Genomic DNA, 27,940 nt, shown 5'->3' with positions numbered 1-27,940 from the left:
GTCACCATTCTTCCAGGGATAAACACTGTATTCATTCACAAATTGGATATGGTACTTTGCTGAGATTTAGAAGTATGGAGGAAATGAGCTAAGATAAGCCTAATATAATCTTAAACTTTATGCCTTTTATGAAAGGTCAATTGTGAGAGATTTATTGAAATATCACCCTTCCATCATCATGCTAGTGATGTGACAATCAACAGGATATGATGCAGTTTTACCATAGAGTAATTACTTTTTCATTTATTAATGAGCTAGTCTGTTAAAGGAGTTTTGTTAAATATTTTCTAAGCAAAGTATAGTTATTTTGTTAAGTCCAATTATCTTGCTAATTACTTTGAGTTCTTAGACATAATATTTTCTAACATCGGGCAGTCTAGCCATTTTTGTTAAAACACTCAGTTCAAAATTGTTTGCCTCAATTTTAAGTGATTATTAAATTTATCGTATGACCTTTTAATAAATAGTGCTATTAACAGTCACTGATTATCTTTGACGTCTCAATAGCAAGCATTATGTATCCTAAAGTAATTTAGACTTTTTTAATTTTTAAATTATTAAATAATTTCATTCACCTTATTATATAGATTATTATTATAGGAGATGAGTCTCCTATAACATGGTATTATTTTTTTTCTCTTCTTCCTTCCCACCTTTCTTTCCTTCCTCTTTCTTCCCTCCTTCCTATCCTCCCTCCCTCTTTCCTTTCCTTCTTTTTGTTTTCTTCTTTTCTCCTTTCTATCTCTCTCTTCTTTTCTTCTTTTTTTCCTTCCCCCTCCCTATGTATTTGATGAATTTGTGTGTGTGTGTGTGTGTGTGTGTGTGTGTGTGTGTGTGTGTGTGTGTGTTTGGCGGGGTTTTCATTACATTTTCAGTGATAAACATTAATTCAAAAGAGTGAGTCAAACAACTCCTAACTTGATGAGCAAACATTAGTGTTCAGACTTGAAAAAAAAGTTTATGCTTTTTATCACATACTGGAAATTTAACCCATATTCTTTGTGATTTTATTGCAGTGACCCAGCAGCAAGAGCCCTCTGGGAGTCTTTACTGAGCACCAAGCACAAAGAGGCTCTGATGGAAGTTAGGAGACACCTGGTGGAAGCAGCGAGCAGGGAGAGCCTGCCCATCAAAATGAGCATGGGTGAGTCAGGGAGCCAGCCCGGCCCCCTGGTTAAGGTCATCATCCATTAGAGAGCCTGGGGGAAACTGGCCTTTTGTGGCTGAGGTGATCATAAGCTAAGCTCTGGCTTTGTTTCCTCCTTGGCTAAAATAAAATCTTGGAAAAGCTTTGAAAAATTTGCAAAGTGCTCTAATGGTGTTAGGAAGAAACGTTTGTGTGAGTGTGAGAATGTGAGTGTGAATGTGTGTATATTCTTCCTAATATCATTTCGACATTTTGCTATTTACACACTCTCTCTCTCACACACACACAGTCATCAGTCCCTAGAATTCCCTCTTGCCTTTCTAGCAACGCATGGGACTTGTAGGACAGGATTTCCCAAGGGCAACCTGTTCGCTTTCTGTACTTGATGGGCAAACAGATGATGCTACAAATATCACTGTCAGAAGTTGGCTTTGACCTTCTCCCCTTTGTTTTCATGCTTTCTTCTTTTTGTAGTGCACAAAAAGCTCTTGTTTTACAGATTCTTAGGTATAGAACTACTGTACCTGGAAAAAAGATCAAGCCTGTTAGACATCCCCTGCCCCTCTCTCTCATCTGCCATTTTGTACTCCAGAATTGTTATCACTTCCTCTACAGTACATTGCCTGTCTCTTACTATTCATTCTGGTTCAGTGAATTTGGACTTTAAAATTAGAAGAATTAAACTCTGGCAAAATGTAAGTTAAATGGATTTTTTTTTTTTGGTCTGTTTGGTGAAAAATTAGAGATTCCCAGAGTCCCTATTTCTAAAATATATATATCTATATATATTAACTGTTTTTGTTTTTATGTAATAATTTAATGGAAACATAACCACTTAGGATAAATATGATAACAGGTTTTTATTTAAAAAATATGGTTAGTAGCTAGATAATTAAGAGTTGATTACTTTAAAATTGATATCTAAACACTTCTTTTGTCAGCTCTGATGGTATGTTTATTCTCATGGCATTTTCTTTGAGTTTCTACCTTCAGTTACATATATTTATCTGCTATATCTCCTTTACCAAATTGTAGGAATATTGTCCTCATTTTGAAACTCCTATAGCACTAGCCTAGTATTTTGTACATAATGGACCATTATATATATATATATATATATATATATATGAATATCTAACTAGTAAATTACATTATAATTAGTAAATGTATATGTGAATAAGTGAATGAATTGATCTAAGATATTCTGACTCCATAAAAGTCATTGTATTTGTTCATGAATGTGAATTTGAATGAATTTCACGTATTATGTTTGAAGATTACTAGGATATCACAACAAAACAAGTAATTATCTTTTTTAGAAAAAAAGCATAAATAGGACCCTTATTCATGAATCTGGTCAGCATTCTTCTGTACTATAGACATTATCCTTTACTTGTATCCAGAAATATAAATTCTTGGCTACAAATATGTTGTTATTTATTCATAGAAATAGATAAAAGAACATACGTCATCAGGAGCTCTCACCATTTCCTATAGAAATGTAACTCCTGTAAAGCATTTGCCAAAATAGAAAGGCCAAAAGAACCAATCTTATATTAATAATCTTTTGATGATGTTACATTGCTGTAAATGAAGGCATAATACAATATTGAAGGAATCAAAATTGCATGTCAAATAAAGGGCAAAGAAGAGACAAATAGTAGGCATAAATAGGTTCATTGCCAATAATAAAGTGCGTGTACAAAGCAGTGTAAAAGATAAAGTTAATTTTAAAATGTCATTTCCCTTATGGCCAGAGGATGACTTGGACTTGTTATATAGTAAGAGGGGGACAGACTATGTATGACATTGATCACTGCACAAGTGTCAAGAGATCAAAAGGAAGACCAATAGTATGGTAGGGGATGTCTTGTGATGGATTATTAAGATGATACAGATAAGAGCAGTGTAAGTTGAGAAGGGTTGGATGAATTGTGATTGGTGATTAATGGATGTGTATGCACATCGATGAGATCACAGACACAATGGGCTATTTAGTTATTTGTAGATCATTTGATAGCATTGGAATTCAAATAAGGTTAGAGGAAAAGAATGGAAATGTCTTCTACATATATGCCAGTTAACCAGGTCCTGCCCTCTGGATGTGGAAAGGGTCTGAAGGAAGAAATAATAATCTAAATTCTACTTAGATTATTTTTCTCTTCAATCAAGGGCTGTAGTTACCCATCAGACATAGAATTCAGGGTCATCTCCATTCTCTCACCAATGATTTTGTTAGTCAGAATCTTGACATTGTACCTAAGCTTTGGGTGGCCAACCATCTGGTGTAAAACTTTTCTTACAGCACTGAATTTAGCTGTGCTGTGCTATTTGGTTGGTGTTTATTTTGCCTGGTAGACATTAATAAAGTGTCAGCTTTCATGAAAAAGTCATGAGACACCATGAGAAGAACTTCCAATCACAGGTGCCATCTCAGGGGAATGTTCTGGATTCTACAATAGGAATAGGGTGGATAGTCATCCCAGAGGGCTCCCCATTTCCAGGAATGGGGTGGGTAGTCATTTTCCTCATATGCTAAAAGATAAAATTTAAAGGATTTTTTTTTCCTCTGTTAGAAGACGTTTCTAATGTCATGGAAGAAGTATGAAAATATAACAATTTACAGCTTGTGTGCAAACTACTTCTTTGGAGCATATGTATTTCATTACACGACAGCTCTAAGACTCATGATGGGAGAGTTTACATATGTAATGGACAAAATAATGAAAAAGATATTGTAATCATCATGTCAATATGTTATTTTATCTTTTTTATTCTCTCTGCCCTCCTCCTCCTCCTTCCTGAATGATATTTGATTTCTTGGTGGTTGTGTTTTTTTAATGCAAGTTTATGTGGAAGAGAAAGGACTGGGAATTTGAGCTCCAAGTTCATTATAGTGAATGTAAAGGCAAAAGAACACTCCATCTAGAATAGCATTTCAACCTGTAACCTCTATTGTAGATAGGAAGATTTATTTTTATTGCTATTGAATTTGCAAAGAAAGTTACAAAGAATGATTTAAAATACTTTTTGTAATTTTAGTTACTTCTATCAAACTTATCTATGGCTTTTCATCTTCATCCCAGCTAGCATGCTAGATCATATTCTTCACCTCACCCCCATCCATTTAAATATTGATAAGTATTTTGAGAGAATTTTTAAATTTAGTGTTTTATTACTCAAGTTGTGGTCATATTAGAAGATGTCATCATTTTGTCCCATAACTCATTTTCCTTACAATCCCTCTTTTTATGTCTATTAGTAATTAGAATAAGACTTTGGAAATCTTGACTAGTGATGTAAAACAGACTAGTGTAGTGGTGATACTTGGGTTTTTGTAAAGCATTGTTAGAACAAAGATACACCTGTATTTGACTAACCCCTTTGGTGCTTTTTGTAATAGGATTTATTGATAATTGCCTTCTCCTTTCCCTCTTTTCTTTGCTAGTCTTAAGTTTTTGGATGAAGCAAATGTTTTATGTTGCTTTTTTTTCTCATGGACAAAACTCCCAAATATTCAAATGCAAATTCCTTTTGAGGCTGTATTTTTAAAATATGTCTGGCTCTGATTAAATTTAAAAGATAGAATACTTTTGAAAAATTAAAGAAGGAATGTGTTATAGATGCATGTGTTGATCACGTCATAGTCCTCTACAAGATAATCATTTTCTTCTTGCTTACCTTTCAGTTTAACTTGTCAGGTATGAATAAACTTCTCTAATCATTAATACCTTGCTGTCTAAATCTTGTATTTTTGTTAACTTTTCCTGTAAGTACTAAGTCACTGTGATTTTTGGTATGTACGTATATGTGTAGGTATAATAATCTAATGTGCATATATATTTCATATATTTTCATTGTATACATAGCCTTTAAGAGGAGTATAATTTTCATATTCAAATGTTTTAAATCAGCATTGCAACTAACTGTAATGCTGAGGTTGGTCCTGCCTACTCATTGGAGTATCTTGCTGGAACTCTAATTCTTTAATTATTTTCTAACCACTCTATGATGCTTTAAAAACAAACAAACAAACAAACAAATACCTTTATAAAGTCTTACTGTTCTTTCTTTCACCACGCTTTACTCATTCTAATAATTTACAGACCACTGGGAGAGTAGGATATGTTAGAATCAGGTTCAGAAAGCCTGAGTTAAGATCTCAATGATAACATCCATATCAGTGTGAGCAAATCATTTAACCTTGTTCAAGTTTAGTTTAATTTATGAACTCAGATGGTTAGATTGATTGACTTTCAGCTTTAAAGCTATGATTGCCTTTGTTTTGAGCTCATATTCTAAATTATTCTTTGTTACGCCATAGAAAATTCAATTGAGATGAATCTAATTGGTTTGGGAAATATCTTGTGTATTAAGCATTGACTCATCAGTTTATCTGGTTAGCACCATTCTTGCTGACATCTTCCAGTTTGTTTTCTTGCTCAGTGGAGCTCTCATGAAACCATTTCATAACTAAGCAATGTATTTCATGTGCAATTCTCAAAGTATGGGCTCCTTCTTCTGTCTAATCCATTTTTAATAAATCATTACAGATGTTACTGGCAAACTGCTCTTTATTTTGAGGCTGCTACAATGGAGTCTGCCCCACCCCAAATCTATAGATATATTTCTATTTAATAATGCCAAAAAACCAGATAGTTCAACTCAAATCTGCAATCTTCATGCTCATGGGATGTGTAAATGAATAGAGCCAACATCGTGTCTGTATTCATTTTTGTTAGTATTATAAAAAGCAGTAAAGTATGATGAAATTCACTTTTTACAAATTGAAATCTGTAAACTATTTGCCCATCATTACTGACTTCCAGCAATAGCAGTAACAGTAACAAAAGGCTTTATTTATTTATTTTTTAGCTTCCTGTATTGCTACAAATTTTCATTTTTGAAATGGTGTTGTTTAATCATGTCCAACTCTTCATGACCCCCTTTGAGGTTTTCTTCACAAAGATACTGGAGTGGTTTGCCGTTTCCTTCTCCAGCTCATTTTACAGATGAGGAAACTGAGGCAAACAGTTGACTTGCTCAGGGTCACATAGCAAGAAAGTGTCTGAGGTCATCTTTGTATTGAAGTTTGCCTGACTCCAGGCTTGATGGTCTATCTACTGTGTCTCCCAGTTGCCTCAGTAAAATAGTGACTCTCGTGAAAACTCAATATAAAAGAGGAATTGTTTTCAAAGTATCTTTCAAAGCCAGTCTGGATTGACACGTTTTTAAATCACTAGGTAAATCTTCCTGATAATTTTTAAAGGAGGAAGGAAAAAAGCATGAAAGGAAATTCTGTCTGTTCTTCAATACTCAAAGCTTGGGGTTCTGTTAGTTGATGTAGACTGAATGTTAGAAGCCCTTGACTAAGGGCTATATATCCTAATGACACATTGTAATCTTGTCACTTAGTTGATTTGGAAAATAGTCTTTTCGTTGTGTTTTATATTCAGGATAGATGCATCCTGACTTAAAACAAAAACAAAACCAGTAGCCTATAACTGTTTGAGTTATTTGTTCATAAATCCATGGAAAAGGGGAAATATGTGTTGCTTTCAGTGCCCCCTTTCTACATAAGTGTTTTTATATGGATTTCTGTATTTTTTTTTTTTTGGATGCTACAAGCAAGAGAATATTGTAATAGTGAACAATTGCCAGATTTGCTAATGAGGATACTATTTAGACTTATGTTATGAAAGATAAACATTTGTTTCATTAATTAAGATCATATGTCTTACATCTGAAAGGGTTGACTAAGTCTGGATCCTAGTAGTGAAATGAATTTTGAGAGGCTGCTTGGGATAGTGGAAAACAATCAGCCAGTAAGCATTATTAACCATTGATTACATGCCGGGCACAAAGAAAGATAGATGGTTCTGGTGCTGGTGGAATCAAACAGCATATACCTATACAAAGTAAATAGCAGAATACTTGGGGTTATAGAGGGAGTGAGCAAAAAGCTTAGGAAATCTTATGAAAACCTTCTTGAAAGAGGTGGCGGATGAGCTGTGCTCTTAGGAAAGCTTGATATTTTAGGAGATAAAGGGAAAGAAGGACTACATTTCAAACGAAGGAGACACTGCAAAGAAATGAAGATGGGAGATGGAATGCCATGTATAAGAAACAGGAAAAAGACCGGCTTGGTCCGAACATAGAATGTATAAAGGGAAGTAATGGACAGTCACTCTGAAAAGATGGGTTTGAACCAGACTGTGAAGAATTTTAAACACTAAACTGGGGAATTTATGTTTTCTCTAGAGGAGGTAAGGAGCCAGTGAAGCTTTTTGATTAGAGAAGTGACATTTAGGGATATTGTTTTGGAAGCTGTATTTAGGATAGAATAGAGAGAAGAGAAATTTTAGGCAGGGAGACCAATTAGAAGGCTATTATAGTAGTCAAAGTTAAAAGTGATGGAATATCCGTGTGAATGAAGAAGAAATGTTGGATGTAAAGATGTGTAGAGACAGTGCTGGAGAAGACTTTTGAGAGACCATGGACAGTGAGGAGATTAAGTCAGTCAATGCTTAAATTAATTGAGATTATTCACTGGAAGCTTAAGTACTTTAGTAACATAATGACAAGAAAAGACCTTGAAGTTGGGAAAGATTTAAGGTAAAAGGAAAAGGGGATGGCAGAGGATGAGATGTATAGATAGTGTCATGGAAACAGTGAACATGAACTTGGCCAATCTTTGAGAAATGGTAGAGGGTAGAAGGATCTGATGTCCTAATATCCTTAGAATTAAAAAGAAGTGGGCATGACAGAACAACAAAAAAATGAGGGGAATGAGGGAGGTTGTGGAATAGAGGATGATTCCTAGTTGTGAATTTGGGTAACTGGTAAAATAGTGCTAAGAAAGATAGAAATTGGGAAATTAGAAATGGGATAGATTTTGGAGGGAAGCTAGTGAGTTTTTTGGGGGGAAGCATGTTGAGGTCAATATATCTGTTGACCACACACTTGAAGAGTTGTTTGTTAATTAAAGCTGTAGAGGGAGAGAATAGGGCTTTTGGTCATCTTTCTAAGGACCAAGGATGGTTGTGATATGAAAAGCATCAAAGCATTACCAGTTTCTTTAAAATTTATTTATCTTTTACTTACTTATGGACTAAAACTATTATTGCACTCATTTGCAATAATATAGAAACTCCCTACACTAATAAAGATCAGAAAATTTGCTTCTTACTTGGATCTTTAAAAGACTTGCCTGACTACACTGAGAAGTTAAATGACCTGCTTTTGGCCACATAATTAATATATATTGTGGTCAGGTCTTGAACCTAGACTATCTTAACTCCAAGGCTATCTCCTTATTAGTTATGCCATATCAACTTTCAAGGAATAATCAATTCTGCCTGTATATGTATGTGAGAAAGGTTCTTTGATTACCTTCCTCTAGGTGTGAGTTGACTGGCTTCTTTAATTTAGATTAAGACAAAGAGATCATGGATTTAGAGTTGAAAGGTCACCTCATCCAAAACCTTCATCTTACAAATGAGAACATGGAACCTCAAAGATGTGAAATGATTTGAGATTTTATAGAGAATGTTACTTCTGGGCAGTTGCATCTTAAAGAATGTAATTTGGCAGATGGAGAGAGGGGAAGCTATCTCAGGCCTCTGGAATGTTACGGGCAGATGGTTTTAAATGGAGTTGGAGGCAAGGAAGGAATAAACACCATATAGTTTTTTTCTGTACAGTGTCCAGTACGTTGTAGGATCCTTCAATAAATATTAAGCAGATGATTGTTGCTCCAAATGTGATGTGTCATCAGTGCTGATACACTTCTAGTGATTCCTCATTTCTTGTTCCCTCTTTCCAATGAAATCTTTCAGCATTCCAGACCTGTTAACTGCTTACTACCAAGGAAGAAGTGTACTTAGAATTCCAGCATCAGACTTCTGACTTTGAGTTCGAAAACCTAGTTTCAATACAAGTTCTGCCACTTTCTAGTTGCTTGAGCAAGGGAAAATCACTTCATTTTTTTGGGTCTCAGTTTTCTTACCTGCAAAATGGTAATTGTATTACCACAGCTTTGTTTTAAGGAAAGCCCTTTTCTTTTTATGGTTCTTTATGAACCCTAAAGTACAATTGTAAATGTGAAATCTTGTTGCAAAATGAAACTTCTTTCATTATCAAAATCTCTTTTGATTTCATAGGAAGAGTTCTTTCAAAGAAATGTTTATGTTTTTATAATAATTTATAATTATATTAGAATTACATCCTACCATCCTTCCCCCTCAAATTCCTAACCCTTTTTTCTAGCAAAGAAGAGTGAAGTAAAACTGACCAATATAACAGACATTCATGCCCAAGTCTGTCACTCTGGGCTTCTCTAGTCATCTGGCCTCTAGACTAAATGTAAGTCCTTGCATCTCTTTCAAGGTCAGTCTCCATGTTTTTGTTTTTGTTTTTGTTTTTTTTTTAATGTTATTGTTGTCATTTGTATAGTGTTCTTCTGGTTTTCCTTACTTTACTCTGCATCAGTTCTGTGAATGTCTTATGCAGGAATGAGACTGACCAAGGATTGTCCCTTCTGTTGTGTGTTTGACCTGCCTATCCCATTGCTACATTATGGAGAAAGTACATTGACCATGAAATGTTATTTACATGATTGTTGGAAGTATTATTAATTTATTGCAAAGTCACTCAAGATTTTGACTGGATCACTAAGGAAGAGTACATTGAGAAAACTTTTTTTTTTTTTTTTCTCACCGACAGGACGAGTTACTCCTGGGCAGCTTACCTCTTATATCCAGCTTTTCAAGAAAAACTTCAAAGCTTTGGAAAGTCACTGTGGTCTTTTGCAGCTTGGGCTGGCTGCAGTCCAGACTTTGAAACATCCCCTGTCTGCCAAGTGGGACAACTTTCTGGCTTTTGAAAGATTGCTTCTCCAGGTAAAATGCTACTTGAGTTTATCAGAATATTAGCAATTGAGATTTTGAAATAATTTTCTAAGGTTCATGTTTTAAAAATAAAATATCACAGGTTACTTTGGGGGTTTTATTATTATTGTCATTTAAAAGCTTTTAAATTTTTTTGTCATGTAGGCTTTTTTTGGGGGGAAGGCATAAAGCAATTGGGGTTAAATGACTTGACCAGGCTCACCCAGCTAGTAAGTGTCAAGTACCTGAGACTGATTTGAACTCAGATCCTCTTGACGTCAGGGCCAGTGCTCTATCAATTGTGCCTCCTAGATGCCTCTAAAAGTTTTTTCTCTAAATTACTTTCTCCCCATATCCCATAGTTCTCATCTTTTCTCTTCTCCTACTTCCCAACAAAAAAGAAAAAACATAAAAGTTCAAGTGGAAATTTTGTTTCTTTATCTTTTTTGTCTTTTTGACATATTGAATATGGAAAATCATCACTGGCATCCAACTATATTTCATATCTCCTTCTTAGGTACATATTTCTTGTATACACATGCCATGCATTTTTGTAGGTAAAGATGTAGTAGAGTTTTGATGTATGGAGTAGGGGACAAAAGATGCTCGTGGCAGATAGTCTCTGTTTTCTTACCAAATCGGGAAGCAATCACAATTGATACAAGAGATGGATTTAGAGGAAGTATTGAGGGCTTGAAGAAAGAAGAGAAGTTTTCTCTAAAACTATTCTTAGCCACTAAAAGAAGCAAAAAAGAAATTAAGTCAAAGAAAAGTTTTACATCTAATCATGAGGGTCCAGTTGAAATTAGATTGTATGATCTGTGGTAGACTTAGCTGACACTTTGGGATTTCTTCCTTTAGTATCATTCAGATTCATCAGAAAGGGAGCAGAGGAGATAAAGTTATAGTTACCTGGAGGATTGTGAATGATGGTAAGACAAAGGAACAAGGAAGCGAATAGCAGAGAGCAAAATATGGTTGAACAGCTCAACTCTAGGAGCAAGAGGAAAATGATCCCAGAGAAGGAGTGATGGCATGGAAGAATGGAGTAGGTTAGGGAGGACTCTGGGTTCTATTGATCTAAGGAGAAAGACTAATGGTATGTGTTTATTTGATAGAATAGGTTTAAAAGAATTAGAAAGTTAAAGATCAGAGATGGAAATTTCAGACTTCAGAATCATGGCAGCAGCACAATTTTGGGTGATAGTGACAACTAAGATTAGGTTTTGCTAAAAGAAAAAGTTACCATGTTTGAGGGAATCTCATTGTGTGTATTGGATATCCAGTTTAAAGTCACGGGTTGGGGCTGAAAAAGGAGCCTGTGAGCTAAATACTGAACTACAGAAAACACAAAACATTGACCTTGCGACTGGAAGATAACAGTGATTTTAACTGATCATACAGATGAATGGAATGAGCTTCAAAGGAGACATTGCAGAATGATAACCGCAAAGAAAGGTTCTCGAGAGAGAAGTTAGTATGCTTGGTCCAACATGTCAATGACATGAGGAAAGGATTAGCCAGAACTAATTCTGGGAGTCTGGGTGAAAAGATATACAGTCTTATGAAGAAAGCCAGATTTTTCATGTTCAAAAAAGAGGGAAAGTGTGTGAAAAAGAGAAGCAAAGGATTCAGGCAAGTTATATGCAATAGAATGGGATTTTAGAGGTCTCAATGAAATGTTAGGGGAGGAAGGAGACAGTTAGGATTAACTTGAATGGAGACAGGAGTGTGGGGAGAACTATCAGTCAAAGAGGGCTTTTGTTTCAGTAGATCACAAATCTGGATTTCTGAAATTAGGGGGTCAGTAGGTTTAAATTTGCTAGCTGAATATACTAGCTGGTTTTTGCCTCTGGATTTCAAAGTCTTGTGGTGGTGGAGGTTGAAGTTGATTTAGTGTTTGATTCTCTAAACATGGAGGAAGAAGGGGGAAGGGAGAGAAGGGGGTAAATTATCTCATATAAAAGAGGTATGAAAGAGCTTTTCTAGTGAAGGGAAAGTAGGTTTGATGGCAGACAACACTTGAACCTTACTCTCATCAGAATTGGATCAGAGAGGGTATGACATACATACTGAGTTGGGTATAGAAAACTATGTTTCCCTTGCAGGAAAGTAGGAGAAGAAAAGGATAAAAGAAATAAGGAAGGGTTGATAGAAGGGAAAGTGGATTGGAGGAGACAGTAGTTAAAAATGAAATGCTTTTGAGAAAAGACAAGGTGAAAGGAGAGAAAATAGGGAGGGAAATACATAATAATTTTTTTTATAATAACTTTTTATTGACAGAACTCATGCCAGGAATACATAATAATCTTAGCTGAAAAAAATTTAAAGCAAGTTTTGCCTCATTTCTCAAATATATAAAGAACTAAGTCAAATTAATAAGAATACAAATCATTCCCCATTTGATAACTGGTCAAAAGATGTGAATGTGCAATTGCATGGAGAAATCAAAGCTATCTATAGCCATGTAAAAAAATATTCTAAGTCACTATTGACTAGAGCTGTGCACTTTAAAACAAGTATAAGGTACCACCTCACACCTCTGAGCTTGGTTAGTATGATAGACAAGGAAAATGACAGATGTTGGAAAGGTTGTAGAAAAATTGGGACCATAAAATACTCTTATACTCAAAGAATTATCAAACTGCCACAATACAACTACTAGTTCTGTATTCCAGAGATTAGAAAAAGGAAAAAGAAGAGGGACTGTATGTACAAAAATATTTGAAGCTACTCTTTGTGGTGGCAAAGAATTGGAAATTGAGGGGATGCCCATCAGTTGGGGAATGGCTGAACAGGCTGTGGTATGTGATTTTGGTGTAATACCGGAAATGATGAGCAAAATGATTTCAAAGAAACCTGAAAAGAATTCCATAAACTGGATGCAAAGTAAAGTGAATAGAATCAGGAGAACATTGTACACACTGACAGCAATATTACAGTATGAACGATTGTTCACATACTATGTTCATTATATTATGAACAACTGTGAATGACAGCTATTTTCAGCAATACAATAATCCAAGATAATTCAGAATAACTTATGATAAAAATTGCTTCCATCTCCAGAGAAAGCATTGATGGAGTCTGAGTACAGATCAAAGCGCACTATTTTTCATTTTATTTTTTCCATGGGTTTGCATTTTTTTTTTTTTGTTTTGTGTTTTGTTTCACAACGTAACTGATAGAAAAATATGTTTTGCACGATTGCACATGTATAATCCATAAAAGGAAAGAAGTTAGAATTCAAATTTTTAAAAAATGAATTTTAAAATTGCTTTTACATGTAATTGGGTGGAAAATAAAATATTTAATTAAAAAACAAACATGGGGGAACTGACTATCATAGTAAATCTCAAGACAGAGGTTTGGATCTCTGGGATCTGGACTAAAATTATGTGAACATCTGGAATGGACTTGTACTAACTCAGTCATTATAGAGAATGAGACATCTAAGACAGCTTCCATCTTTAGGTCATATGTATTCTTCTTTGCCAGTTTTATTATCCCAAGGCCTTGTCCTTTTATAATCAGTCTATCATGAAGTCCCAGGAATACAGGGTTCTGATGTCTGTTTGGGCCATTGTTTTGGTAACTTAAAAAAAAGTCAATCTTTCAGATACAAGTTGGAGGAGACATGGCTAGAGAGTAATTTGTATGAGAAGATTTGTAGTTTTAGTGGACTAACTGCAAGCTCAAGATGAGTTAAGAATGTGATAAGAGTGACCAAAACAGCCAGCTTAATCTTAGAATGTCTAATTAAGAGAGATGTGATCTCCAAACTGAGGGGTGCAATAGCCTTACTGCATTCTGCTCTGGTCAGATCTCATCTGGAATTTTCTATTCCATTTTAGGTACTAAATTTTAGGGAGGAAACTCATAAACTGGAGGCATTCAGAGAAAAGTTTTTAGAAAGGTGAAGAAACTTGAGGTGATGATAGCAAATAGCAGTTGACATCAGTTTGCAAGACATTACATGTTATGTCACTTGAACCTCACACCAATCCTATGACAGTAGGTGATATCATTATATTAGATTTACAATTGAATTTGACTGTGACTGAGAAAGGAGACATGATTCACCCAAGACCCCCAGCTAGTAAAGGTCCAAGGCCATATTTAAACTTAAGTTTCTCTTCACTTTGTCCAGTATTTTTTCCATCATATCACAATGTCATCCCTTATCATGAAGGAATTGGGTTTATCATAGCTGTTTTCAAATGTTTGAAGGGCTCTATGGAAGAAGAATTTGAAATGTCCTCTTTGGTCCCATATGGCAAAACTTGGGTCTGTGGAAAGAAGTTGAAGGGAGGTAGTTTTAGGTCTGATAAAGGAAGGGGAAAAATCAACTTCCTTTAATTAGCTATCTGAAAGTGGAATATCCTTCCTTAGGAGTTAGTGAGTTTTCCCTGAGTAGATGTCCTGCAAAATCAAAATGACTTGTTATTGGGGTTCTCAGTAAGGAATTCTTGCTCCTACATGTATTGGATTTGGTGGTTTCCAAAGGCCCTTTATTCTGTAACATCACGGACAGAACATGTGGAAGCAAATACACACAGAGGGATTTCCTCCAAGGTTCTTATATCACTTGAACACTTCTCTGAATCCCTGGAAATGCTAAGAAGATGACTTGAAGCCATAGACCTGTCTCTGCCTGTGCATATGATTCATTTGAGGGACTGTCTCCTTCGCTCATAATATACCACCTTAGGCTGCCTGAGCCCTAGTGCTCATGGCAAGGAGAAAAAGGGGAGAAAAGAACACGGCAACTATGACAAGTAGCCATTTAAATGATTTGAGACCTGTCTTTCATTATAATTGTGCCCTACTCGGGATAGCACTATGTTCTCAATTGTTCCCGTGTCTTCATGAGTCATTTGTGGAGCCAAGGCAAATTTCGAAGCTAGTTATTCTCTCTGACCTTTGTTTATGAACATACTGATTTTCTTCAGTGCCCACATAACCATTAATTTTGAATGCCAAGGTATAATCCATGGTCAGCTGTCTCTTCTACAGACTCTTGTCTGAAAACAAAATAGTTAAGTCTATTTTGGGAACGAGAATAGCTTGTAGTTTTTCCACAAAGGCTTTATCATAATTGAAAAGAAATTTTCAGCCCTTTGAGGGGGGCATTAATTTTTCTGAGTCTAAAAGTTGCTCTTATCCCATTATTTTTGAGAATGGTAGAACAACAATCAGGAGACCAGGATTCTAAAGCTAGATATTTTCCAAGCAGTTGTATGTTCCTGAGACAGTCATTTTGAGCCTCAGTGGTTTCTTAGTTTTCAGCCCTGATGTTCAGCAATGCTTGAATTTCAGACTTCAATTACCATAACTTCAATGTTGTCTCACAGGCAAATCTTTTCTTTTTTCCTGCCTCCCTTCCTTCCTTTCTACCTTTTTATTTATTAATTATTATTATTGTTTAGAATTCCACTGCTGCCAATTTAAATAGATTGTAAATGTTTAAGGTCTCATCTCCTAGCTACTCAACTCGGTGAGAATGGATTGGTCAGAAATGGACACTCATTTTAATTTGACTCACATTCCAGCAAATATATCAGTGTCCCATTTAATCATTCATTCTCCCTGTTGTTATTCATTTAGGTTGCTCCCCCAGCTTTTTGCAATTTCAGAGAATGCCATCACGAGAACTTTGGAATACTCTGCTCTCTTTTTGTTTGCATAATTTCCAGAGAATATTACCAAGAATAAAATAATTGGATCAAGGGGATGATTCTTTTCATAACCTTGATTGTAGGTTATCTAATCTCTTTTCAAAAGGATTCTACCAACTTTTTCATGTCACTTGATGTAGGGAAAAAATAAAACATAACAATAATTCCTGATTTTAGTTTTCACTTAAAATTTAGAAAATTTCACATCACAATAGACAGAAATATTTAATAAAATAAGTTTTGCATACTTTTGTTTTTCATAAATGCTAATATACTTAATCTGGTAGAGAATTGATGAAAATAAAAACTCCTTTGCCTGGACCCAAAACATTATGAATAGTAAATATAATATCAGAAGTGTCAAGGATTTAGAGCCCAAACTCATACTTAGTTTTTATTTTCCTGACTTTAAGTTATTATTGGAAGAAGGGACAACTGTTACCTAAGCATATTTATTCCGTCCTTCATACTTGTCTAGAATTCTGATATTTTTCTTACTAAAAAACCTCATTCTCTTATTTAATATATAGCTAATGTTTTTATGTTAGTCATCACAGAGAAAAAAATTTATTAGCAAGAATTTATTGTAGTTGTAAAGTTACTACAGGCTATATGGGGAAGAAAAACAGCTGCTTTATACTTTTTAAAAATGTAGTGTGTTTTATCCATCTTTAATTATTGCTGTAGGATAAATTTATAGTAAGTCTCCAAAAATCCAACTAAGAAAACACTTTACAATAACCTTAAGGTGAGCTGTAAACTCAACCAAAAGAGTCAGAAAAAATTACTGCCTCTACTTCTACCTTTTACCATCTTTGAAATGAAAAATGTGCATTATAGTGTTAATGGCCCAGATTAAGCTATATGATGCATTGACTGAGATTTTTTTTTTTTTTATGGTAGGTTAAATAGCACCATGTCTGTTTGCTCTGTAGCAAGCCAGTTTTACTTTTTCAGTCTCTTGGTTGTTTGAGGCCATAAAAGCCTTTAAATGTGTTTCAGACAGCTGATAGCCATGGAGGCTGTATTTGTATAATGACATGTTTGCAGCCAAGTTGGATTCAACTTTACTGGGAGAATGAACATCACACCTCCCCACTTCTTTCTTGGCAAAGAGTTAGTTCCTAGAGATGGCTTAAGTTTATAAAGAGCTTGTCATTTGGAAAACAGAGTGAAATCTACCAGAGTAAAGAGAGTGAGAAAAAATATCCCATGGAGTTGTGAATTGTTTCAACCATTATGGAAAACAATTTAGAACTATACCCCTAATGTTATTAAATTTTGCAGACTTTTTGACCTGCCGATCCCTCTCTGAGGTATATATTCCCCAAATTTCAAAGGCACAGAGAAAAAGGACCTATAAGCTTGATAATATTTATAGCAGCACTTCTTTCCATTGCAAAGGACTGGAAACATTGTGGGTACCCATCAATTGGGGAATGGCTAAACATATTCTGACATTTGAGTAATGGAATGTTATTGTGCAAGATAGGTGGCAGGGTATAATGGATGGAGAGTTAGTCTTGCAGCTGTGAAATCCTGGTTTGGATCCAATCTCTGAGGCATAGTGATTATATATCCTTGGACAAGTCACTAAAATTTTCAAATAACTCTTTAAGTTGCAGGGCACTTGGTGACCTACCTTAATAAAGATAGTCTCCTCATTTGGGGATTCCCTAGATCAATGAAAATGATCCAGTTCCACTTCTCTATCTCTGTCCCTTTTGTGCAGTAAGAAATGATGAACACAGTGGATTTGGGGTTGGGGAACAACTTGGGGAAGCTTATATGAACTGATTCAGAATGAAGTGAGTTAAATTAAGAGAGCAATTTATATGCAGTTTCATAATTATGTTCATAAATTTTTCAGTCACATCTGATTCTTTAAGACCCCATTTGGGGTCTTCTTGGCAAGGATACTGGAATAGTTTGCCATTTCCTTCTTGAGGTCATTTTACAGATGAGGAAACTGGGGCAAACAGGATTAAATGACCTGTCTAGGGTCATTCAGCTAGTATAGAGGTGAGATTTGAATTCAAGAAGATGAGTCTTGGTGACTCCAGGTCTGGCCCTCTATTCTCTGCTCTACAATTTTGTAAAAGTTAACAGTTTCGGAACTCTGATCAAAGCAAGCATGGCTTCAAAAGATTCACACCAAACCATGCTATCTACCTCTTGACAAAGAAGTGGTGGATTACAGGTATAAAATGAGACATAAATTTTCAGAAGTGGCTGATATATTGATTAATTTTGCTTGAAATTACTTATTTGTTCCACAGGAAGGCTCCTTTTGCAGGCAGAGGGGAATGAATTAGTAACTAGTGATAGAGATGTAAAATAATTTTTAAGCACATATTTAAAATGGTTTAAAATGCACAAAATAAAACAAATTAAGAAAAGTCTATACAAGACAATTTTTCAATACATTCGGTTTATCATAGGTGTTACAAATTACATGTAATACTGGGGAATGCCTAAACATATTTTGTTCACAATACAATTCTCTTCTAATTTTTCTTCTTATATTGAAATATTTGTATCTGTTAAGTATCTTAAACTTTTTAAAAATGAATTTTATTTAATTTTTTTATCATTAATTTTTGGGGCCATTATTCCTTCCCTTCCCTTCCCAGAAAGTCATACTATATGACAAATAATATTTTTAAAGAAAAAGAGGAAAAAAATCAATGTAACTGATTGACACATCAAAAAAGTTGAAAAATAAACACACACATATGTATATGTGTATATGTATATATAGATATATATATAGATAATTATTCATGCATACATGTATATATACATATTGTTGCAAACTTGTGCATCTCCCACCTCTGAGAGGAGAATAGGGTGGGATATCTTCTCATATTTCTTTTTGGGGACCATGTTTGCTCTTTTTAATTTCCGAATATTTCATTTTGATTGGTTTGTGGTTGCTTTTTCTGTTTACATTGCCACATTCATTGTGTATATTGTTTTCTTGTTTCTCCTTACTTTATTCTGCATCACTTCACATAAGTTTTTCACCATATGCTTTACTGTAATCATCATATTCATCTCTTACAACCCAATAATATTCCATCACATTTATGCACTATAATTTGTTTAGATATTCCCCAATCAGGGGTCATCTACTTTGCTTCCACTTTAGTAAAAACTGCTGTAAAAGTGCTGCTGTAAACGTTTTGACGTATATGGGACATATGTATGTATGTGTGTGTATACATATACACACATATGTATGTTTTTACATGTCTGTAAGGCTATAAAGCTAGGTAGTAATTGAGGCAAAGCATCATTATCAGCTAGCCATAAAAACAAACAAACCCAAACCAAAAAACAAGCAAATGTTTGCATGCAAGTGAGTTGGATTTAAGTGAGGAAGGTCTGTTCCTACATTCAGATGCCTGATAGAGAAACTTTAGAAGTTTCCCTTCTCTTGAGTTCTGTTGGAGCCAGTAGCATTTTTGTACATGTGCTCTATTAATTTAAAGTTCTACTAAGTTAAAGTGAGCTTAACTCTCTCCTCCCTATATCTTCAATCCACTGCTGTTTAGTGATGGAATTAATCAACCAACCATAAGGAATTTATTAACCATTTGCTATATACTCAGTACTGGGAATACAAGGACAAAAATGAAGCAGCTTTTGCTCTGTATTGGGGGAGAGAAAAAACATCTATGTGTAAGTGTATACACCATAAATCCAAGACCATAAGGGGTATAGGAAACACCAGCAGGAGTGGTGGGAGGACTAGGATATGTCTTCATTCAGGGAAAGAAGGTTTACCTGATCTTCCTCGGAGACAGTTGCTTAATTACATTTACCTAGAAGTGAGCATGGTACAGTGGGAAGAGGCTGTTTCTGAAATCAGAGGATCTGGGTTTAAATTTCACCTTTGATTCTACCTGTGTAACCTGATGCAACCCACTTCACCTCTCAGGTGGCCCTGAGATTGCTTCAAGTGCTACATCTCTGATCTTTAAATCTGCTGTAACTTTATTGGCCAAAAGAGAAAAGCTCCTTTCTTAAAAGAGTACTTCCCTTACCTTCCATGTGGCCTAATTCCATGCGCCCAAATGAAGCAGATTTGTTGTGATCCTTGTTTGTACTAAGATAAAAATATGTAATAAAATAATGAAACTTTTAAAATTGCCATGAAGGGCTTGATTTGAAAGAAAGTAAACAATTATCTCATCAAGGTTAAAGGCTTAGCAAGTTTCTGATGCTTTATAGCTTGTGTTTCAGTTTCGTGCTAGTGTTATGTAGACAAAAATAACTGGCTTGTGAGATTTATTAGTAGTTGTTGCAAAATTGTGTGATTATCCAGTGGTTGTGGTTGTCATTCATTTTTTAGTCATTTCTGATTCTTTGTAACCTCATTTGGAATTTTCTTGGCTGAGATACTGAGTAACTTGCCATTTTCTTCTTCAGCTCGTTTTATTGATGACAAACAGGGTTAAGTGACTTGCCCAAAATCACACCGCTAGTAAGTGTCTGAGCTCAGATTTGAACTCATGAAGGTGAGTCTTCCTGATTCCAGACTTAGCACTCCATCCTCTATACCACCTAATTCAGTAAAATATCTGTTGATTCAATTTATTAAGTCCCTATGATGTATAATAAATATAATAAATAATAAAAGTAAATACCCCCTGGGATAAAGAGATACATTTTAATGGGCAGGAGAATGTGGGAATGGGAAGAAAAGAACAAGATAATTAAGTACAAAATATCTAGAAAGTAATTTCAGGAGACAGAGAGCACATATGAGGTCTCTAATCATTTGCTTACCTATTACTTCTTTGCAAATTAAGTCAGTTATTCATTTTCAAGAAAAGGATTTATTAAGAGGACAACCAAATAAAAAGCTTTGTAATGAGTTGCAGGGAGGTGAGAGGATTGGTAAATGTTCCCTGAAGATAATGAAATTGATTGACATTTATTCTCAAATGAGGTTCTTTGCTTTCTCATTTTGACTGAAAATTGCATTGAGCATTTTGAAATATCAAAAGGCATAGTTCTTGCCTAGATTGCTACCTTGTAGATATCAGGCTCAGGATAAAGTAAAAATTTCCATGGGTTTGATAGATGGCTCAGTCTTTATGGAAAGTGCGAAAGAATGGTTTGATTGCACCATTCAGGTGTTCTGACCTGGAAAAAAAAAGAACCATGCACAAGTTTGGGAGCTGACATAGGGAAGCTGACCAGAAGTGTTGCCAGATATAACTCGTAAGTACATAGTATCACATCTTATTTTTGCATGTCTTACAAATAGGCAGATATAAAGTAACCTAACCATGAAACACTTTTCTGTTCATATAAAATTTCTTCCCCCAAGGAAGAACAATGTGATGATGTTTTCATTCTCTTCAGGATAGTTATTTCAGATAATTGCTCTTAAATTGGAGTAATTTCTTGGGATATGCTTTTGAATGTCTCTTTTCTTTAAATCTGGACGAGGAGAGAATAGTTTCTTCCCTAAAATGTGGATTGGCTTTAACTCTGTAAGAACACTCTCTAAATGAAAATCCTAATTTACAAAGCAGATACATTACCCAAAAAGTGCTTTACCCTAAAAGATTCACCATCAGATTCTTTAAATGGCAACTTCCAGAGTACATGTTAAGATTTGTATGTGTCTTTTAAGGTTACATCTTTAGTATACAATTTTTCACTGGTTTGGAAACTCCTTGAGGGCCAAGTTCTTTAAGGGACTATTTTTATCTTTCTTTGTATCTTCTGAGCTTAGAACTGGAACCCAGTGGGCATTTAATAAATGTTTGTTTACTTGATTTGATTTGACTTGTAAATTCATTCTTCAAAGTAAAGGACACATTCATAATCAATTCAGAAAAGAATCTTAAGAGGATTTGTCAATGTCACAAATACTGGCAGCCAATACCTTAATAAGAGTCTACACACAAAAAAATATAGAACAGCAACCCTGTTCCACAGTTCAGAATGTCAAGGCAATGAAGTAGTCTCTTTGTTTTCTCTAACAGTTAGAGAGGTATGAGGAGTTTGTGCTTTTAGCCAGTGATAAATTAAGAGAAGTAAGTTACTTTGCCAATACAGATGTAGATTTTGCTATTTTAAAGCCTTTACCTGTCCTCGTGCTGCCTTTCTAATGGATGTGATATATTATTTTCTTAAACACACTCTAAAATGTCACATTATCCCTCTTACAAGACTCTGCCTCCCCTTTTGGCACAATTTGTCTAGAATTCACTCCCTCTTCCTTTTTGCCTTTTTGAACTCTTAGTTTCCTTCAAAATTCATATTTAGTGCCATTTTCTACATGAAACCCTTGCTAATTCATTTCTTTTTTCCCATCATAGAGTCTTATCCCTTCTGATTAGGGTTGGACTAATAGATGTGATAATCATCTTCCTGGAAGTGATAATTGAATCCATAGGACCTGATGAAATCACCCAGAAAAACTGTGTAGAGGAACAAGAGGGCAGAAAATAGAGCCTAGTGAGATACTCCATGGTTAAGGGATCTGCCCAGGATGGAGATCCAGCAAAGGAAATTGAGAAGGAACAATCAGAGAAATAGGAGGAGAATCAAAGGACAGTAGTATAATGACAACCTAGAAAGAAGCAAGTGTCCAGGAGAAGAGGATGATCAGTTGGTGTCAGAGGCTGCAGAGAAATCCGGAAGAATGAGGTTCAAGAAAAAGCACTAGACATAATAGAATATTGTTCTATAAGATGAGCAGACTGATTTCAGAAAAGCCTGGAAATATCTACATGAACTGATGCCGAGTGAACTGAGCAGAACCAGGAGAATGTTGTAGATAGTAACAAGATTATGTGATGGTCAGCTGTTTTGGACTTGGCTCTTTTAAACAATGAGGTGATTCAAGACAATTTCAGTAGACTTGGGTTGGAAAATGCCATTCATATCCAGAGAAAGAACTATGGAGACTGAATGCAAAGCAAAGCAAAGCATATTATTTTTTTACCTTTTGAAGACTTGTTTGCTTTTTCTTTCTGGTGTTTTTTTTTTCTTTTGTTTTTTTTTTTCTTTTACAACATGATTAATGTGGAAATATATTTAAAATCATTGTATATGTATAACATGTATATCAGATCACTTGGGGAAGGGGGAGATATAAGGGGAAGAGAGAAAAAATTTAGAACTCAAAGTATTACAAAAATGCATGTTGAAAATTATCTTTATATGTAATTGGAAAAATAAAATACTATTTAAAAAATAAAAAAAGAGGGAAAAAGGTATTAGAGTTGAGTATTAAAGAGCTCTCTGGCACATTTGTGGGAGACAGCAAAATTAAAGATATGACAGTAATCTTTATGTGGACCTGTGGTGGGGCAGAGGAATGGGTTAATGAATAAGTTGAGAAAATAGAGTCTTTGAAAGAGTATCAGTATATATGCTGAATTCCCTTAGTATAAAGAGAGAAATTGGGGAAGAAAGATTGAACCAGAGAAGAAAGAAGAATGGTATCCTGGAGATCATAAGACAGCCTCCAGCAGAATATTGATTGAGTGATAAATATGTATCCAAAAAAAACAAACAAACAAACAAAAAAAAAAAACCTCAAAGGAGAGATTGCTGAGTGATAATGGTGGAGGGACAATCTGGGCCAGGGAGAGTTTGCACAGAAGTCCAGTCATTACTAAAAATGGCAGCTGGAGAGGCTGAATCATCTGGAGGGAACTGAGTCTTTCTGAGTAAAAGAAGATAGAGAGCTCTGGATAAATAGCAGGGAGAGGGAGTGGAAGGACAATGAGGAGAGTTGTAGCTGAAGAGAATAGCCTGGAGCATGATGGAAGGATTGCACTGGAGGCCAGGACTTCCTCTTGGACAGATAAAAGCAAGGCAAAGCTTGTGGCAAAAGTCCCTTTCGGTGCTGAATCCAGTGATTCTGTATTTGCGACTATCTTGGAAAACCCAAGACATAATATGTTTAGCAAAAAAAAATTACTTAAGTTGTTGGCTGACTTAGGGAACCTGTGTTGCCTCCTGTACCCCTCTTGCTAAATGGTTGTTTCTTTTTCTGGTTCTTTTGCTTCACTTTCTTAAGAATCTGGAAACTTGTGAAGTTACATCGGGACTAAGCATTCCATTGCTCATCATGCTAAGAGACCCAGTGACTGAAAAGCCAGGAAGCAGTAAAACCCTTTGTTGGGACAATAATGATGGTGGTGCTGGTGATAGCTAACATTTATAGTACTTACTATGTGCCAGGGACTGTGTTAAGCTATAGTTTAATCCTCATAGAAAGCAATTTCATTTGATCTTCATAACCCTGCAAGGTAAGTGTTATTATTATGCCCATTTTACAGATGAGGAAGTTGAGACAAATAGAGATGACTTGCCCGGGGTCTACAGCTAATAAATATCTGAGGTCAGATTTAATTCCAGATTTCGGGCTCCAGGCCTGACACTATCCATTGGATACCTTCGTTGCCACAAAATAAATTAAAAAGCATTTAAAGATAGTATCAGTCACATTTCCCAATGAAGAGCACATCCTGCTACTTTTCCCCAGCTTAGGAGATCAATTCCTCCAAGGCTCATGGTCCTGTTGAGAACTTAGGCTGTCTCAGTGATCAGAGTTATCTTAGAGATATCTTAGACCTACAAAACTTTAGTGAAGGTTTGAGTCTTTTTCTAGGAATGCCAATTTTCTAGTTTTTCTCCTGTGTGTTCATTACATAACTTTCTCTCTCTCTGCAAGAGGGCTTTCCTCTTGTATGTGCCATTTCCATGAGATTACTTAGTCGTGAGATTACTATCTCAGGTGAGGCTCGTTATTTGTTGGATTGCTATTGTTCCCATGCTATAATGCCATTCTGCTGTACACATATGGTCACGAATCTAGCAGAAATCACCATTATTCCTTTACCTTCTTGCTGGGAAAATACTTTCCTGGCTCATTTGCTGAAGGATGGCTGAGAACAGCTCTCTTCAGCTTTTGCCATATCCCATGGGCTTTGGACAAAAACTGGGATGTAAGTAGATCATGTTTATGCTACATAGTTTATGTTATACATTAATAGGATGGTTAAATTCCATATACATCTATAAATATGTAGGTAGGTACATAATACATATACAATATATACATTTATAGATCTTATTTATATTTACTCTATTTGAATATAATTTAAATATTAAATATAAATATAATTGAATATAATTTAAAAATTAAATATAAGCATACTTATATTTAATGTTTAAATTATATTCAATTATTCAGTTTTTATGTCTTAAAATGTTAGAAAAAGTGTGGGGAAAAAAGTGTAAGACCTCTCAAAATAGAAAGTTTTTTACAAGATTTTTTTTTTTAGTTTGTATTGTTTTGCTAAGTTTATAAAATAAAGATCAAAGTGTACTTTTCTTTAAGTTTATCTCTTGAGTATGCTTTTACCAAACGTATATTTCTCTAGAATTACGTTGTCTCCAGGTTGCTCTTCTACAGAATCCCTCATGCCATAATTCTGTCTTTCTCCTTTGTCACACTGAGGTAACAGATTTTAAAGTGATTAAAGGGAAAAGCCAAATGGATTAAAGGGGAAGGGGAAGGAGGAAAGAATCAGTACTTCTTGTTCCTTATTTTTCTGGGAAAGGTGGATTGCCAGATTTCCAGGAGGTAGGCGTAAGGCCAGCACGATAGGGAGCTGGGAGTGGAGCATTTAGAGCGTGTAATCCTTTGCCTTTGCTGGGTTTCCCTTTCTGAAAAGCAGCACTTTGAATGCCGTCGCCTGCGGAACCTAGAGTGGCCTGCTGATGTGCCAGCGAGTGTTAGCCTAACCATTTAGTCGCTAGCATTTTGTCTTGCAGGAAAATAAAATTAATATGAACCAAGGCATTGGATATGGAAGCTTACACAAATGGGATATTTTAATCTTAAAAATAGTGTGAGGCAACATGCTTTAGTGGAAAAATTTGTCAGCGGAGAAGGCCTGAATTCAAGTTCCACTTCCCAGCTTTAGATCGTGAGTAAAAGTCAGCTTATCTCTCTGAACCTCGGTTCTTTTGTCTGTGAAATGTGGGTAATAATTTCTAAAGTAGCCATCTCACTAAGATATTGTGAAAATCAAATATTGTACATAAATAATTATTACTCTTAAGACAAAAAGGGTATAATCTTCCATAGTCATTCTGGCTTCCCTAGGCCAAGAGGGAAACAATGGGGCATGTGCCTTTATGGTCCCAAAGCCTGCTCTGCGTACTTTATCTGTCTTTGTGCCAAAGTGACATTTATAACAGTTGCTGGGCTCCTAAAAAGGGGCAGAAATGAAATTATTTATTCACTTATGAGCTTCAGTGGGCCTCAGAGAAAGCTTGAGCTTTTATTCTTCCATAGACTTGAATCAAGTTTCTCCATGAAATGTCTGATTCCCATTATACCCAACCCCCATTATGCCCTTTCCTTTTTTCTTTATTTTTAATTTTTTTAAAGCTTTTTATTTTCTAAATATATGCATAGATTTTACCCTTGCAAAAATCTAGTGTTCCAAATTTGTTCTCCCTTCCTCCCACTCTCTTCCCTAGACAACAGGTAATCTAAAATAAACGTGCAATTCTTCTGTATTTATTTCTTTTTTTATTATTATTATTTTTAATTTTTTTATTTTTTAAAACTTTTTATTGACAGAACCCATGCCAGGGTAATTTTTTACAGCATTATCCCTTGCACTCACTTCTGTTCCGATTTTTCCCCTCCCTCCCTCTACCCCCTCCCCCAGATGGCAAGTAGTCCTTTATATGTTAAATAGGTTACAGTATATCCTAGATACAATATATGTGTGCAGAACCGAACAGTTCTCTTGTTGCACAGGGAGAATTGGATTCAGAAAGTATAAATAACCCAGGAAGAAAAACAAAAATGCAAGCAGTTTATATTCATTTCCCAGTGTTCTTTCTTTGGCTGTAGCTGCTTCTGTCCATCCTTGATCAACTGAAACTGAATTAGCTCTCTTTATCGAAGAGATCCACTTCCATCAGAATACATCCTCAAACAGTATCATTGTTGAGGTATATAATGATCTCCTGGTTCTGCTCATTTCACTCAGCATCAGTTCATGTAAGTCTCACCAGTCCTCTCTGTATTCATCCTGCTGGTCGTTCCTTAGAGAGCAATAATATTCCATAACATTCATATACCACAATTTACCCAGCCATTCTCCAATGGATGGGCATCCATTCATTTTCCAGCTTCTAGCCACTACAAACAGGGCTGCCACAAACATTTTGGCACATACAGATCCCTTTCCCTTCTTTAGTATCTCTTTGAGCTATAAGCCCAGTAGAAACACTGCTGGATCAAAGGGTATGCTTCTGTACATATTTCCACACTAATCATGCTGCACAAGAAAAATCAAATCTAAAAGAGCTCTTTCCTTTTGTAGACTTCATAGGACTAATGATAAGGAGCCTCTCCTCTATAGTTATGACATGGATCAGAGAGGTAGAGAGTGTGCCTATGTAGGGGGGAAGGAAGGGAGGTATTTGGTATCTGCCTTAAGTTCCATGAAGGCACAGACCATGTCACATTTATCTTTGTACCTCTCCCAACACCTGGCAGAGTGCATCACATTTAATAAATGATTATCAAATGTTTTGGGAGGGAGAGTTCCCTATGAATCTTGCTGGCAACCTTGTTCAAGATTTGCTTTGGTTGTTGAATTTCAGATCCTTTTGTGCCAAAAGATCTCCACAATGAGCCTCTGAACACATTATTGGACCCTGCTTGCCAATTATTTTCCTCTTTTATGAACATATCAGCAACTGGTCATCTTATCAATTCTTCAGGCTTAGTTTGTGTCTCACTTCACATACTAACCTCTGCTGTTTTTCCTTTTGTAACAAATCCCATCGCTACCAGTACTACCCCACATCTGTAACTGTTCTTTAATTATTTCATTGTATGTTATATCTTTCAACTAAAGTATAAACTCTTTGAAGGTGAGAATTATGTCATAATCTTTCTTTTTTATTTGAACTTCACTTTAATTTGAAATTGTCAAAGGGTAAAAATACAGAGTTTGATGTAAAAAATACCCTAGTGCTCATTCAGTCTTTTTTTTTTCTTGAAGATTTTTATTTTCAAATATTATGCAAGGATAATTTTTCATCATTGATTCTTGCAAAACCTTGTGTTCCAATCTCCTTCCCTTTCTCCCACCCCCTGTCCTAAATGGCAAGTAATCCAATATATGTTAAACATGGTAAAAATATATGTAAATCGA

The 27,940-nt window shown here is 35.4% G+C and overlaps 1 protein-coding gene across 1 annotated transcript in view; it reads left to right on the top strand.

Moving 5' to 3' along the window:
- The window catches only part of SCFD2 (sec1 family domain containing 2), a 383,959-nt gene that overhangs the window by 64,211 nt on the left and 291,808 nt on the right, over window positions 1-27,940 (top strand). The window contains exons 4-5 of the mRNA XM_051966662.1: window positions 1,017-1,144; window positions 9,872-10,047. Of these exons, the coding sequence (XP_051822622.1) occupies window positions 1,017-1,144; window positions 9,872-10,047 (304 nt within the window). The remainder of the gene's footprint in view (window positions 1-1,016; window positions 1,145-9,871; window positions 10,048-27,940) is intronic.

The sequence above is a fragment of the Antechinus flavipes genome, chromosome 6 (assembly GCF_016432865.1).
Source record: "Antechinus flavipes isolate AdamAnt ecotype Samford, QLD, Australia chromosome 6, AdamAnt_v2, whole genome shotgun sequence".
Classification (NCBI taxonomy): domain Eukaryota; kingdom Metazoa; phylum Chordata; class Mammalia; order Dasyuromorphia; family Dasyuridae; genus Antechinus; species Antechinus flavipes.
The sequence above is the reverse complement of the archived record's forward strand: the minus strand, read 5'-3'. Positions and strand labels throughout refer to the sequence as shown.